The following is a 15,617-nucleotide window of genomic DNA, read 5'->3' as shown; positions in this document are numbered from 1 at the left end:
GGTATCCATGTCGATGTAACGTTAACGTTTTAACTTTCAAACCAAATCCAACCTTTTTATTTGAAATTTAAAAAATCTAGAAACACAAAATTCCGTTGTAGATAGGTTTACGAATTTTTAAATTTATCGGAACATTAGTACCCTAATTTGATAGTTAATACTTCTTTACTATCCCATTAAAGATCGACTTTGCAATTAAATTTGTCGACGAAGTGTCCTTTGTACAGTTTTCGACGATGGGATCTACTATGAAACATTAAAAAAAATAGCTTACAAGGTGTTTTTTTGGTAGGTCCAAAGTTGCAACTCTTCACATTAAAAATCTCACTTTTTAAATGAAAAACCATGTATATTTTTCTGTCATCTTTTTGCTCTTCCAAAAACCTTCAACTTTTAATAATAATGTCCTATACCTATATCTGGTATTTTTCAAAATATCTTGGTTTTCGTGGTTTTTATATTCTAATTAAGTGAAAATCCAAGATCTCCCCATAAAATATATTGAAGTAAAATTTGCAGAATTTGTTAACACGGCAGGTTTCGGAACGAACCTCGTTCCATTTTCAAGTGTTAAATGAGAGAGGATATAACAATCAATACATCCTAGGGGAATACAATTTTTTTTGTTAAAATGTCGGCGTTGCTTTTTGTTACTTATATCTAAGTCATCGGACGTTTAATGCGGTCGCCCAGTTAAAAACCCCGCTATGCAATTTTCGCTAATTTTGTCCTTCAGATATGTAAATTGTTCTTTTTTTTTAATTTTATTCCCCCTAGGATGTATTGATTGTTATATCCTCTTTCATTTAACACTTGAAAATGGAACGAGGTTCGTTCCGAAACATGTCCTGTTAACAACTTCTGCAAATTTTACTTCATTATATTTATGGGGAGATCTTGGATTTTCACTTAATTCCGTTTACCCCATTTGGCGCTGGAACCATTACAATGTTTTATATTGTAATCTTAAATACGTTATATCTAATTTACATGATAGCGAGGTGACCATTCAAAAAAGGCAATTTTTATCTATCTCGTCCAAAACGAAAATCATATCGATTAATTTATTTTTTAAACAATTTATTTTAAGTCCAAAAACTGGAGAATAAGTAAAAACATTTGACTACAAAGCAAATTTAATTTAACTCCTAATGTCATCCAGTCAGTGATGTTATATATTTTTTTTTCATATTCACCTCGCTGTTATGTAAATTTTATTTCAGATTAAAATACCTGGTGATTCATTAGAAGTGATGATCGCTTGAATTTCGCGCGTAAGGTTTTAGTATTTTTTGCATTATTAGATTGGCGGTTTGAATTTCGTTAGTAATTTTTTTCTGTCATGACTCTCATTTAAGAAACCAGTGTCGCCGTTAATTGTTGTTTGCCATTTGCGGTTTATTACTTTTTCCAATTTGAACAATTTTTAGAGTTGATGCACTAAAATATATGTAAGAAACGTGACTGTGTCTAGTGTTAGTTTATAATTTGTGGTAAAACAGAAGCAGTATTTGTAGATTATAGATAAGTAAACGACTTACTGAAAGCATGATGATACACCACTGCAATTAAATAAAAGACCATCAGTTAGTACCAACTTCATAATTTATTTGATTTGCGGAAAATTCAAATTGTCCTTACTTCTAATAAATCACCCGGTATAAAAACTAGGTAAACCACGATATTTGTTTACGTTTTTACTATTAAATTTATTCTCCAGTTAGACTTAAATGAATTATTGCGAAAAATGAATTAATAAATATGATTTTAGCTTTGGACGAGGCCTTTTTTGCATGGCCACCTCGTTATTATTTAAATTACATATAACTTATTTAAGATTAGAATATAAAAACCAGGAAAATCAAGATATTTTGAAAAATACCAGAGATAGGTATAGGACATTATTATCAAAAGTTGAAGGTTTTTGGAAGAGCTAAAAGATGACAGAAAAATATACAGGGTGTTCCGTTTAAAAAAAGTGAGATTTTTAATATGAAGTTTTGTAACTTTGGATCTACAAAAAAACACCCTGTAAGCTATTTTTGTTTCATAGGAGATGTATTTATTTGACTTTTACTTAATCCAGGATAAAAGATATAAAACTCGGAATAAAAATTCAAGTAATAATTTTGACAATATACTGAATCTTGCAAATGCCCAATTTTTCTTACAAATCGAATTATCTTTAAAACTTCTAGTTTTTCGGATATTAACCATAATAAAAAAACGTACAATTACGCGTAGATTTCAAAAGTTCATTCAAATACAGGGGGTTCTATTTAAAAAAATGTAGTAGGTATAAAATAACTTAAGTCCTTCTGCGGGGCACCTCTAAAAAGTATTATGCGGGTCACTCTAATTGGGCACAAGCCTGTTTAGGGCCCAGAACAAGAGGGATAGGTAATAAATAAATAGCAAGAACTTTGGGAGTTCTGTTAGATGATTGACATAAATACTTAAGGATAGGTAGACTAATGCACACCAAATGACCTAAAGAAATGTGAGTGAGGGTAAAAACATGTACCATATTGAACCGTAAGTCTTTATTATTATTATTATTATTATATATTATTATATATTTGAATTTGAATTTTTGAAAGGAAACTAACAAACACTAACAAACTACTGCAATAAAAATATTCTGAAAATTTCAAAAGTGGGGGGCTAACTTGACACCGGTAAATGGAAGATTCTAACGAATCGAAAAAATTTCAAAATCTGAATTACCAGCAATTGAAAGATCCAATTTGCAAATGAAGATGGTATGATTCGAACGAATCGGTATCATCTGAAGAATTCAAAAAATAGCAAAATTCTGAAGATTCAAACAATGAAAGAAAAGCCGGCAGAATAAGAAAAATGGATGACAAAAAATCTGGAGAAACAAGAAATTTGCCTCAGGGCAAACTAGTTCAGTTTCCGACACTAGACTACGAGTATGTCAAGACAACTCCACTACCGTTTTCTGTTTTTTGTGCTAATAAATCGATAATAAGTAATAAACGAGACAACGCGACTATGATGTATGTAAATATAGTCAAATATTCAATACACTAAAAAATGTTGTCACGCCGCCATTGAACACAAAAACACATGTTTTATAGTTAATAAATTTTGTTCATACCTCAGAGCCCTTGTTAGTAAAGATAAATAGACCTGCACAATGAGGGTTTAGGTAATTTTATTTTTACCTTCCTTTCATTGTATGTACATACTATGACGTATCATAATAGATGAGGAATATGATCCTAATGTTGTTGTGTTGGACTAGGAACAACTTTGCGCCAACTTTTCAAATGCAGATTTATGTTCCTGTTAACATTATGAATTTGTATATTTGAAATCAGGGCCTAGAGACTTTAACGCAAGGTTGCCGCGAATAGATAGTGCCCCTGATACATTCATTCTCTAAATTTAAGGATGGCTTCATTGCCGCTTGTTTCCAAGAAGTCTACTGGTGCAGGAAGCGAATAAAGGAAGATGAGCGACTTCGAGCGATTCCGTTAAAAAAAACGTGTTTGGCATTGTGTCAAGTCTACTTCTGGAAACTACAGAAATTGTTTTCGTACAAAAAATACGTGTAAAAACTCTATAATTAAGTATTGTCAACTCCGAGAATATAGCAGTTTCCCTACATTTCATGAAAGTGTATAGGGATTGAAAAATTGTTTCGGGGCGATTTTGACTTAAATGGGAAGACAATAGGTCACGTATAAGCTGTGCACGGTGGCAGTGAAAAATTGTCTCTTTAAGCACTTCAAAATTGAAGGTATCGATTATCGTAATTACCTTTTGATGTAAAACTGAAGGAGCGCAAGCGGTACGAGTCTTCATCTTCTTCTTCCTGTCCTGGACTGACACAACCGACACCACGTGTATCGGGCACATCCAAGAACGCTGTTGATTTTCGATGGTAAACGGAAGCACCACGGCGCGCTGACCCCTTACGCCTAATATTAGGTGACATGTCCGGGGTAACTCCGGGTTGATCGGCTAATTTTGGCTCACTATTACAATGGCTTTTAATTTCTGCGTTATTCCCAAACGAAGCAACCGCAACACGACGCCTAACCGACTTCCCACCGGATATACGGGCGCTTTGCGAGCGCGTCGCGGGACGACGTCGACGTCCCACAGGTGTACCGGTATCCGGTGTTCCGCTTGGCGGAATCGCGGCATGAATCGCCTCCATGCTCGAAGAACCGGTTGCACATATCGACGCCGAGCGCCCCTTAACTCGCGACGCGTACGGATAGTCGTCGGTCATATTGCAAACTGGCACCGAAACCCAAACTACGGCGTCTCGACGCTCCACAAAAGCTCCCTCTGTGGCGAACTTTTGATGTTTCCCTGCTATTTTGGGAAACGACATCCACCTCCTTGCAGTTAAGTTATTCCATCATCCGTGATTTCAATTCGTCGCCCCACGCCTAACCATCCCTTGACTCTTCTCGACTAATTAATACTGAATCAATGCAATCAAATTTCATTGTCTTCCATAATTGGAAAAAATGCTCCCGCGTCAGATTAACGCGCCACTTTGTATAAATAGGCAATAAAGCTTTAGACGTCCGATTAGCTTTTAAGTACCCTAATCCTATCCACGAATTTATTCCTACATAATTAAACATGAAGGTGGAACCTGCACAAGTTTAGACACCCAAATTTAATTTAATTAAAATTTCGTGTAGGTGCTTCTTGAAATTCTTTACGCGAACGTTTCGAAATCGCAGAATAATTTTTTATACCAGCTAATCGTTAGAGGGGTAGGTGGATGATGAGCTAAATGGCACCAGTGGGCGCAGAAAGAAGGTGGGCGTGCGTATTCTGGAGAAACGAGCTACAAATTTCTATTTGCCATTGAATTTTGTGTTGTGATTAAATTGTAATGAATTTTTCTGTAGGAAAAAATACATAACACAAAAACACAAATAATTATAAGAATCTACGGCACTAATCCATATTACTTCTTAGTAACAGGAATTAATAATTTAGCTCTGAATATCAAATATTATTAGCAAACCCTCGATTGATTGCAAACTAAGACGATACTAAAATTTGATCTGGAATATTCTAAAATGATCGAGAAAAACCAATGTTTCTCTATCTTACGGGTACATTTTCAGATAGAGAATAGTATTTTGGATGTTGTAATTTGTACATTTACAGGGATTGAGAGCCACTCTTGCACAAAAGGAATTTGATTCTCTACGGCACTGGTTAACTATTTATTTTCTTCATTACAAGCATTATTAGTGTTCGCGCTATATTTTGTTGAAGGATCCTCGTACCTTTTCGTTTGTAAGATGTAACAGAGTGCATTTCGTTTGAAAAAACAGCTGAGGCGTTAGTAAAAACGCATGGAATTTTAATTGCCGCCATCCCTATTTTATTAATCTTTGGCGATTGAATTCTTAATTAGGGAATTCCGCAGTAGTTAGTCGCCCGAATTCACCTTTAACTCTATTAGAGAGGATATAATCTGATTTTTTTTTGCTTCTTCGTAAGTACGTCATTTGCATTTTATGTATCTACTTGAAGTGCATTTTTCTTTAGGTTTCGGCTGATATTTGACATATTGTAATTTCCATTGATGATTGTTGCATTGTTGCATCAACGAAGAGGGTTTTTTAGGATTTTAATTGTAGGAGTCAAATCTTAGTTGAATTGTAATTATCAGTTTAACGGACCAGCTTAATTTCGGAGGTGGTTTAAGTACCTACCATTCTGTCGACGATTTTTTTAATTATTTGCAGGTTTATGGATCCGAGAACTGAACTCACTTCTTGGCATTGACATCTCATTTAAATTAAGGTAAGAGTTGCATTTTTATGTTTTACTTTGTACTTGCCCTATACGTGCGAATTGTTGCTCGAAATATCACTATCTGGAATTCAATTATAAAGTTAACTACTAAGTTTTGCGTGTAACGTAACTTACAATTTTGAATATTTGTGGAGCTTATTTTTTATTTGACAGTTGGTGTGAATAAACCACGATTTATTTTGGTACTTGAATTGATTTGTACTCTTTATAATACTCATGTATCTTCTCAATTTCATACGAGGAGAGTTACTACCCCTGTGGAAGATTTTCGGGTTCTTATTTTGTGTTTAACCTTGAGCTAGTTGGCCGTTTATGCGGCGGGTTTGAGGAAACACAGAGCCAACTCTATGTAACAATTTTGTGATGATATAACTTAATCCACGGCTAATTCAGTAATAAACACACACTTTTAATTACTCTTACCTTGGGCAAAGTCGATTCTTTATTTCCAGTATTCCATAACTCCACTTTTATTTGCATTCTTCTTTTTATATCGCTTTGTAAATTTGAGTACTCGTTGAAGGCCACGGTTGAAAATAAATCGACCAACCTGCAGATTCCTCTACACAGCGAAGTTGCCCTTTTGCAAAAATACGCCACTTTATATTAGTATAAGCACATACGATAATAATTTCGTCAAAATGGGAGCACAGTTTTCTTTTAGAATGCGGCAATTTATATTTCATCTTTCGCAATAGATATCCCCCGTACAATTACGCTGCTGTGTAAATCTTCCGTACACTTCGATTATACGAATTCGTCTTGAAAATAAATGTTTCAGGATTTAAAATGCCTCGCTTGGCTTACACAGGTTTGGTTTGAAAATTCAGCGAATCTCTCTCTCTCTCTCCCACCAAATTTTTCTTAATATAGTCGTCGAATCAAAAAACCGGACCCAACAAAAACCAAGCTTCGATTACCTTTTTGATACATGTAAGGGAAATTTGTCCCTCATTCTCCGTAAGAATGCTCTTCAGTACCGGCAGCACTGTGGTGTTTTTAGTCTTACCTGCTTGCACACTCGCTTCTTATCTGAAAGCGCTTCATTCCATTGAATTTTAGTTTTGTTCTTTTTCACTATGAAGCGGTACCCGTATACAATTTCCCACACCAGCAAATTTGTAAATTCAAAACCACATCATCCTAAGCATAAAAGCAACCACCTATTACAAATTACACTATCATATCCATTCCATTCCCCTAAATAGAGGGATGTATGTTTCGGAGCAAATGTTGTGAGTGTGAAATTTCAGGGACGAGTTTTCGGTGGACGAATTTTCCGGGGGCGAAATTCCAGGGGCGCTTATCCTGGGGGCGAAAATTTTGGCCGCGATCCTTCCAATGGCAAACATTCTGGGCGCGATCCTTCCGGAGGCGAATTTTTTGGGGGCGAATATCCCGGAGGATAACCCCGGAAAGGGCAGTACAATACGAACAGTTTGTAACGGTTTATTGTCTCCATTACGAAGCATCCAATATTTACTTGTTGAAAGATCCTCGTAACTTTTGAATAGATGGCTCCACCTATTGTTGAAATTGTAACCGCGCCATTTTGCCGCGCAGTACGTGTCGATTTTTACTCTCTTTCTGTCGAGAACCGTATCAGGTTACTTCATTTTAAACCAACAACTGAGGCATAAATAAAAATGCATGGAATTTTAATTGCCATCATCCTTTTAGTAATATCTCGCAATCGGATTCCTTAAATTGGAGATTCCGCAGTAATTAGGATGGATTCATCTATACCGGGTGAATATTCCAAAACCGTACATTGGGAATTAACATGGGAAACAGGAGTCTGCAGATCGTTGCTCCCAATGTTAACTTAGAGGATTTATTATAATGACACCAATTAAAAGACGATTTTTTTCATCTCATTATATACGAATTAGTTCATTTTCAGGTGTTTTTCTCATTATATCAAAAATTAATAAGTCCAAGTAGCAAAATCATGTTAAGGCATGACTATAATAAGACAAAAAACAGATTCAAACGTCATTAATTTTTTTTGTAAAATGTATTTCACCGAAGAAAAAGTATTTACAATAAAAAAAAACGTCTACAGCGGGAATAATTGGCATAGTACGCGAGATTTGTTTTTTCCTGTAGTTTAAGTGGCGCCCCATTCGGACTGTGTCGAAAGGTTTTTCAATTCTTTAAAAAATTAGCAATTGAGACATGGCTTAACATGATTTTGCTAATTGGATTTATTGCCGAATTTTTGATAAGATAATGTGAAATACAACTGGAAATTAACTAATTCGTATATTATGGAAAAAAAATATTCTTTCGGTTGATGTTATTATAAACCCTCTAAGTTAACATGGGGAGCAACAATCTGCAAAAAACCTTTTTTCTATGTTAATTGCATATGCTCGGTTTTGGAATATTCACCCGATATATCCCCCTAGGGAGGCTATAATTTGGGTTTTTTCCGTTATTATCGTAAGTGACACCATTTGTATTTCGCATAATTGAAATGTTCCCTTTTTTTAAGTTTCGGCTGATATTTGTTGTACGACACTCTTCCATCGACAATTGTTGTTTCATCTACGATTAGCCCCGTTATTTAAGAGGCCCGTAAACATAATTATGACAATATGACATCAACGACGAGAGTTACCTTTGATTTCTTTTAAGGTTCAAGTTCCGACTCGGCGGCGGCGGCGGGTTTGAGGGAACGCAGCGCGAACTCTACTAACCGTTATAATTTATATTTTCGTCACACTGGAAACGGAAATAGGGAAAAAAAGTTCCTAATTCCCTCCTAAGTCCCTCCTAAAATTATATATAAACCATAACGTATCTAGAAAAAAGATCCTTGTGACACATCTGTCCTGAAAGAAATCAAATCAAAATAATACAAATTGTGTTGATAAATAAATGGCAGTTCTCAAAACTGTATAAGAAAGTCACTACAATGGACCAATTTGCATATAAGATCACCAATACTTGCTTTTGCATAGCAGCAATTTTCCATAAGATAAGCTGAAATTCATTTTAGATCCTCCCCTTAGGGACAAGAACAAGATGAAATACTTAAAAATTGCATTTACATTAACAAAGCCATTTGAATTTGGCTCTAGCATTTTAAAACAGTTAACAATTCACTCACCGCCTATGTGGCAAGGCGAAATCTACCCCCAAAATACAAAAAATTCATATAGCACACTTAGCAAAATGGTTTCACATTCTAGGCTATTCGCATTTACTCCAAGTAGGTATCTAAAAAGAATTGACAATCACTTGCCTCCCGTCTGGCAGGATCAAATCTACTCCCCAAAGTATGGAAAGCATAATATAGCACACTTAGAGAAAAAGCCTCACATTCTAATAGCTACAGATCAATTCACTGCAAAAAATTACCTGTCAAACATTTTTTGTGTAAAGTTCATTTTCTCATGTAGGTATTAATAGTTTTTGATTCCAGGTCACTGAGTTAATTGTTTGAGATTCGCTGGCATACTTAAATTGTCTCGTAAATTGTGACTGGCATCACCTGTCCATGGATTTTTCCGCGCAAGCCTCAAGGAGCATTGCTTGATTTTCAAGTTCCTCTTTCGGCATTTATACAAGCATGCCTTAGTTGAGCATGTTAAACAGACTGTGAGGGATAGTAAAACCCAATATATGGCGGGTTTGAGTAAAAGCATAACAAAAGTATATTTTATACATGACAATTCAACTCATGTATAAAAAATCGCATAAGCCGCAGTGAAATTGTCACTTTGACAGCGGCAAAAGTTACCTGCAACTTTTCCAGCGACAAATGCACTAGTGGTTTTTTCACTTATTCATTTTCGAACCAATTATCGCATTATCCTTTCCCATATGACTAGTTTGACGTCTGTCAGTAATTGATTAGTTATGTGAATTTCTTGTTCGTTAAATTGTCCTGCCGAATTACACTCGAGGTTTGTATTTAAACCGAGTAAATTTGTGTTGTTGCAATTCAAATCTGTTGCCTTTTAGCAATTGAACTCGAAAAACTGTCAACCTAAAAATGCTCCACCTGCGGTGTCGCATTTTTATTAGTTGACAGTTTTTCTCGTCTAATTGCTAGGCAACAGATTTTCATTACCTAAACAACCCAAATTTACTCGGTAAAATACAAACCTCTTGTGCAATTATAAGTGACAAATAATAAAAAAAAACCCGTCCACTGTGGAGCTAAGTAATTAGTAAACTAATTCTGTTTACACAACAAATCAATATCTGATTTCTAACCGATTTTTCCCAGATTTCCAACCTAAAACCTCTTGTGACAATGCGTCTTATAGGCTTGACATCATTTACGGCGAAGGAGCAACACAAAGCAAATAGTAAAACGACTAACCCATACATAAATCTAAAAGCAAAAATGAACGAGATATTTCTCATTTTTTGTGGTATTTCCAATAATCTCTTGTAAATTAATGAGAATGTTTGGGTTATACTATACCCCAAGTATTAAGTTGTCACTTCAACTTACCACCGTACTCAACAGCAGACGTCGAAGTAAAAATTTTGCTCGAAAATATACATTTAAACGGAAAAGAAATCTACGTCCCTCATCTCGAAAGGGTTTGCGGAAACGTACATTTCCCTATATCCTGCTGGCGCGTTGGGAGTGACAAACTTTAATTGTCGGATTAAATTACCCCCAATCCACCATAAACCGTAATTAGGTCTGAAGGTTAATTTTATTTATACCTACGCTGAGGATCGTTAGGGTGGTAGTTCATACGAGATTTAGTACCTACATCTGGCTTGCATGTGGAACAGGCGTTTCGCATTTTCTTCTTTGGAATGAACAATATTTGATTGAAATCGATCGGGATCGTGTGTACAAATAATTCTCTTCCCGTTTGAAGGGCGATCGAGTCATAAATATCTTCCCCGTTCACATTATTTGTTATTTGGAAATGAAAATATTGAAGTGTAAAGTCTGTGTTGCTATCAATTATTGGGTTTTAAAGGAACAGGAAAGCAGTTTTCGGCAAAAGAGATCTGACTCCGGTACTGATTTCGGATAAATTTGGTTTCGGGTAGAATTAATACGTCTCGACAACGTTTTCGCGTAATTAGTCTCTAAAGCACTCGGCCCCTACAGCACTCGTCTCCTCATCAGTAATGAATCATTTATCTCACCCTAGTAGATGTTTCTATACTACTATGTAATGTAGTAGTGTCGAAACATGATCTTTGTAATAAAAACTTAAGTTCTTATGTTGCTCCTCATTCTCAGTTTGTTAAGTGGTTCTTTATTTTACCGAATAGAGCTTTTTAGTTGGGGTTAGTGACACGAAAACCATAATCTCTTCGGAATGGTTAAATTCCATTCTATACCAATTGTAATTGTACCCTTCTACTGCTATTTTTCAGAGAAACTACCCGCCGAACGCGTACGCGCGGGTCAGGAAACCATTTAGTCACTTCAACCAGCGAGTAAAATCCCTCCCGACAAAATGTTCATTTTGTAGAGGTATATCCTCGTTACAATGGATATCTCGTGCGAGAACAACCATTCTCTTGAGTTGTTGAAGAAGGTGCTCTTGTGCAGACTTCCCCTAGGAGTAGTTCAAAACGGTAGAAGTGGGTCCGGGCGGACGGACGGACAGCGGGCATAAAATTCCTTACACATCCTTGTAATGATTTGCGGTTTTTTCGACTGGCAACAAATACAGAAATAAGTTTACAATAGCTCTTAGTCCATATCATTTAAAAACCTCATAGGGACCCAAAGATTCCTGAATGGTGAATAATTACCCTAGGTAAGGTCAGCGCTTCTTGGTAATTGCAGCTTCTTTATGAGACATGGAAAAGCTCCAACAGAGTTGACAATTGAAATAGGCTCGTATATTGAATACCCAACTCGTCCCAGGTCAAATAGATTACCGTTTATGCATGCAGCGATCACGACCTTTTGCCAGGTCAAAGTTCGTATTCGCGATTTTGATGAGTCGAATATTGATTCGTCGGTGCAAAATACACTTCAACCTTCTGTTATTATATCGTGTCTATAGTAATCACACATTTAATGAAATCAGGAGAGATACTTTACTGACAATGGTAACAGAAAAATTTCCTCAGTGTTACAGTTTCTTCTCACAAGCCTACAGAGACGAAACGGCCCTTCACTTAAAACGAGGGGTTAGGCAAGGCGACCCGACAAGTCCAGTCCTATTTGCAATGGTAATTCATCCAATTGTCCTAGCCATGGCGGCAGAATTCAACATGTGGTTCTTGGATGATGGAACGGTAGCTGGAGACTCTCCTTGATGATTTGAAGAATATTCAGTACATGGCTAACAAGGCTGAACTAATTATAAATCCTACAAAATACGACTAGGGGTACTAGGGTTAAGTAGTAATGAGAAGCATGACATTCTGGAGAAGTTTCGGATGTTTACCCCTAAAATACAGTTTTTGAGGGCCCCACTTACTACTGAATCTGAAACTATAAAATATAATCCTACTCAGAGCCCAATCGCCATCCCAAGGCGGCTGAATTCCTTTTTAGGAGGTGCTCCTACTAGGAAACATCGGGAACAACTGGTTGAGCACGATGGGGCATTAAAAGTTTCCCTTGAAACTATACTCAACTGTAAACTGAGTGAAGATCCTTTGGGCACACGCTTCTCTTCCAGTGAGGTTATGTGGCTTGGGAATCAATAATTCAATTGATCTAGCCATCCCATGATACTTGGCCTCAGTACACAGTGTTTCGCCACTACTCTCTTCCCTCCTGTCCGATGGCATTAATCCTGTAAGTCTGGAATAAGTTGATGGAATTAGACTTTGGAATGAGTGTACGTCTCTTGAACTGCCACCCCTGGAGAAAGGAGCGTTCCAGTCTACTACTACAGCCCACTAGAAAATACTTCAGAGCCATCCAACAAAGCAAGACTTTTATTTTACACTCAACCGGGGGCTAACTCATGGCTCTCCGCTCTACCTTCGCCACAACTCGGAGCGCTTTTGGACAACGAATCCTTCCAAGCTGTGCATTTCGACTTTGGAGTGATATTTGTGAAATACATCATGGATGGTGCAATCTCTCCGTGAACCAATTGGATGTTCCAGAAACCGACGGCAAACGCTCAGATGGATAGACTCTGATTCGTTGGGCTCGTGGAAAAAAGTCCGGTGCGAAACTTGACTTACCCTCTACTATGCACTACGTCAAGTCTGCGCTGCTGCTGCTTCATAACCTAACACGCAATTTTGTTAACCGATCAATTTCAACGTCACGTATTATTTATAACTTGAGCATCGGAAAACTGCAAGTTACTCGAACTTTACACGCAAACTATAGCCACTGGGCCGCTTATTTACTTTTTAAGCTCATTTCTCTCTCGTAGCCACTAAAATCGCGGGGACGAAATGTACGTTTTCACACCCTTTTTTATTTGTGTTTAGCTATTTATATTAAGAAGAAACGGAACCAACGAAATTCCCACGACCGACGTCATCATATAACAAAGAGCAGATCAGCATCTTTTATTTATAACTAACTAATGCGCTACCCTTAAGACTCACCACAATAAAGAGTCATGCGTGCGTAATCGTAACAATTTTATGGTCCTGACTGGGCGACACCACTTAGTGATTCTAACTTTAATTATGTTGGATTCTAAGATAGTTATAATGGCACCATTTTATAAAAAATTTTCGTTTTATTGTAGTTTTTTGTTCTTGTACGGAAAGAGGGAGTTCTATTGGTTTTTTTGTCTATTGACTCACGTAACAGAATAATAAACATAAGGATTTGATGGTCTCACGTCTACCAATTGTAAAAAATGGCAACAATTCCATTCGAACTTAATTACTTTTACAGCCAAGTAAGTAAGTAGTAAAGTTGAAACTTCAAAGGAAACACAATTTCAAATAACCAAGGGCGTAAATAATTTAATTTTCTTCCATTACTAAAATGTCAGTAGTGTCTATATACTTACACGCGAAACCCTACGATGCCCTTGCTTTAGCAGTCTACGTTTCTATCATAATTTTACTTTATATAATGTATCCTACCTACCTGTGCAAACAGTAATCTCTTGGAAGAATTGGAAGATTATAAGTTAAGGTCTCGAAGAGTAAATATTAACTTGATATTTTCTACGAAGTTACTAAAACCCGTAAAATCAACAGACAATGTATAATGCTGCACATAATGGAGAGGTTTAGTTTAAGTTTAATGTTAAACATAGTAAACTTTGAAAAAAAGTTAAGTTAATAATTACTCTTCGCGGTATTTTCCTTTTGCGTTCTTGTGTGGGCGAGTTTTCAGTTCTCTATTACGTACTATCTTTTAAATGTAGCGTGCTTTTAGATTTAAATTTTGCTTATTTTTAAAACCCTGCTACAACTTCCTCGTTGCACGTTTTAAAGACCCCCTTTAAATAATCCTAATTTGAAATTACCAACAAGTAAATTGTTATCTAGAGCGTGTCCTATCACTGTCCCCAAGAGGAAGGTAGCTAGTTGTTGGATGTTATTTGCAAATTCCTGATATATTTTCGATGGGATTGAAAACGCAATGGTAGGGCGACAACCGTAGTACCGCATGTCCATTTTCTAACGCCATCTCATCAAGGGCATACGGTGTTAAAAGTTTGTTTATGAACTAACAAATTTTTAGTCTCGAAACTAAGTTAGTACTACAAATAAATCATGCTGCATGGTAAGGAAACAAACCTTGCAACAATCTCCGCTTTTAAGGATCATTTGGAAACTCAACATTTTTGTGTTGTAGGCATGCATGTAGTTGTTCTCAATTTGGCAAGTTTTCCAGTAAACTACTGTGATATCTAGCATTGTTCATAATAATCAACGATGGTTCTTCTAAATTTGGTAGAAAATGGTCCCGAAAACTGCCCTTGTTCATTTCCCTATTATAATCTGGACCACCTGATTTTGAAACAAAAATGAAAGATGCTCTAGTAATAAAACTATTCATGTTTCCGGCATGTAAAACCACATATCTTAAATAGTTATAAGATGATATTGTTCTCATCAAAACCACTATGTTACCTACGGCCTGCGAGTTTAATTTTTCTTACGCTTTTTACTAATTACAGTTTTCGTATATGATATCCCCCGTGTCAGACGTTAGCGTTGCTATTTCACAATATTATGCGGAGCATGGTTCACTAACCCTTTTATCTGTTTGTTGTGTATTTATCTGTTACAGATTTGCAGGACGCGTCTTTCTGAGCTCAAAAGGGTGTGACCCGAAATTTAAAGGTAAATTTTGTTATTTTGGTCGAGGAAGAACCTTTAAAGCTGATGGTTTCTAGAACCATGAAGATTACACACACTTCCAAGATCTGAAAATCGGTGACTGATACGCGAGATTTCAGGAAATCCGAAGATACGGAATTCTATGTAGACTCGGCTGACTAAAGCCAGTCATGATTCATATGCTACTAAAAGCGAGCAGTTAAAGAGAATTTAATGGTTTTGAAGATTCTCAAAAAACTGTGAATGCAATGCAAATTCATTCAAAGTAACTAAACCATGATGACAAATGAATCTGGTCTTCCGGAAAGTAACGACTCTAAAAACTAGTCGGATTATGAAGAATCTGACGAAAGTTTGAACTTTTTGGAGAATTATAAGACCGTGAACACCGTTGCAACAGGTGGTTGTTTTAAGCTTTAAAGATTTTTCGTTACATTTACAAATTTGCCGGTTTAGGAAATTTTATACGTGTACCCCTTGAAACAGAACAGACAGAACTAATATTTGAGAAATAAAGCGCGTAAAATAAGAAAGAAGTGTGCAAAGATAACGTCACAGTGTTGCCACGA

General features: G+C 36.4%; 1 protein-coding gene across 1 annotated transcript in view; it reads right to left on the bottom strand.

Annotated features, from left to right (window-relative positions):
• The window catches only part of LOC116174637, a 91,240-nt gene extending 86,973 nt beyond the window's left edge, over nt 1-4,267 (bottom strand). The window contains exon 1 of the mRNA XM_031492577.1: nt 3,790-4,267. Within this exon, the coding sequence (XP_031348437.1) occupies nt 3,790-4,267 (478 nt within the window). The remainder of the gene's footprint in view (nt 1-3,789) is intronic.
• Nucleotides 4,268-15,617: the final 11,350 nt, after the last annotated feature.

This window comes from Photinus pyralis, unplaced genomic scaffold, assembly GCF_008802855.1.
Source record: "Photinus pyralis isolate 1611_PpyrPB1 unplaced genomic scaffold, Ppyr1.3 Ppyr1.4_LG6, whole genome shotgun sequence".
Classification (NCBI taxonomy): domain Eukaryota; kingdom Metazoa; phylum Arthropoda; class Insecta; order Coleoptera; family Lampyridae; genus Photinus; species Photinus pyralis.
Note: the sequence above shows the minus strand (reverse complement) of the source record. Positions and strands in the feature narration are given on the sequence as shown.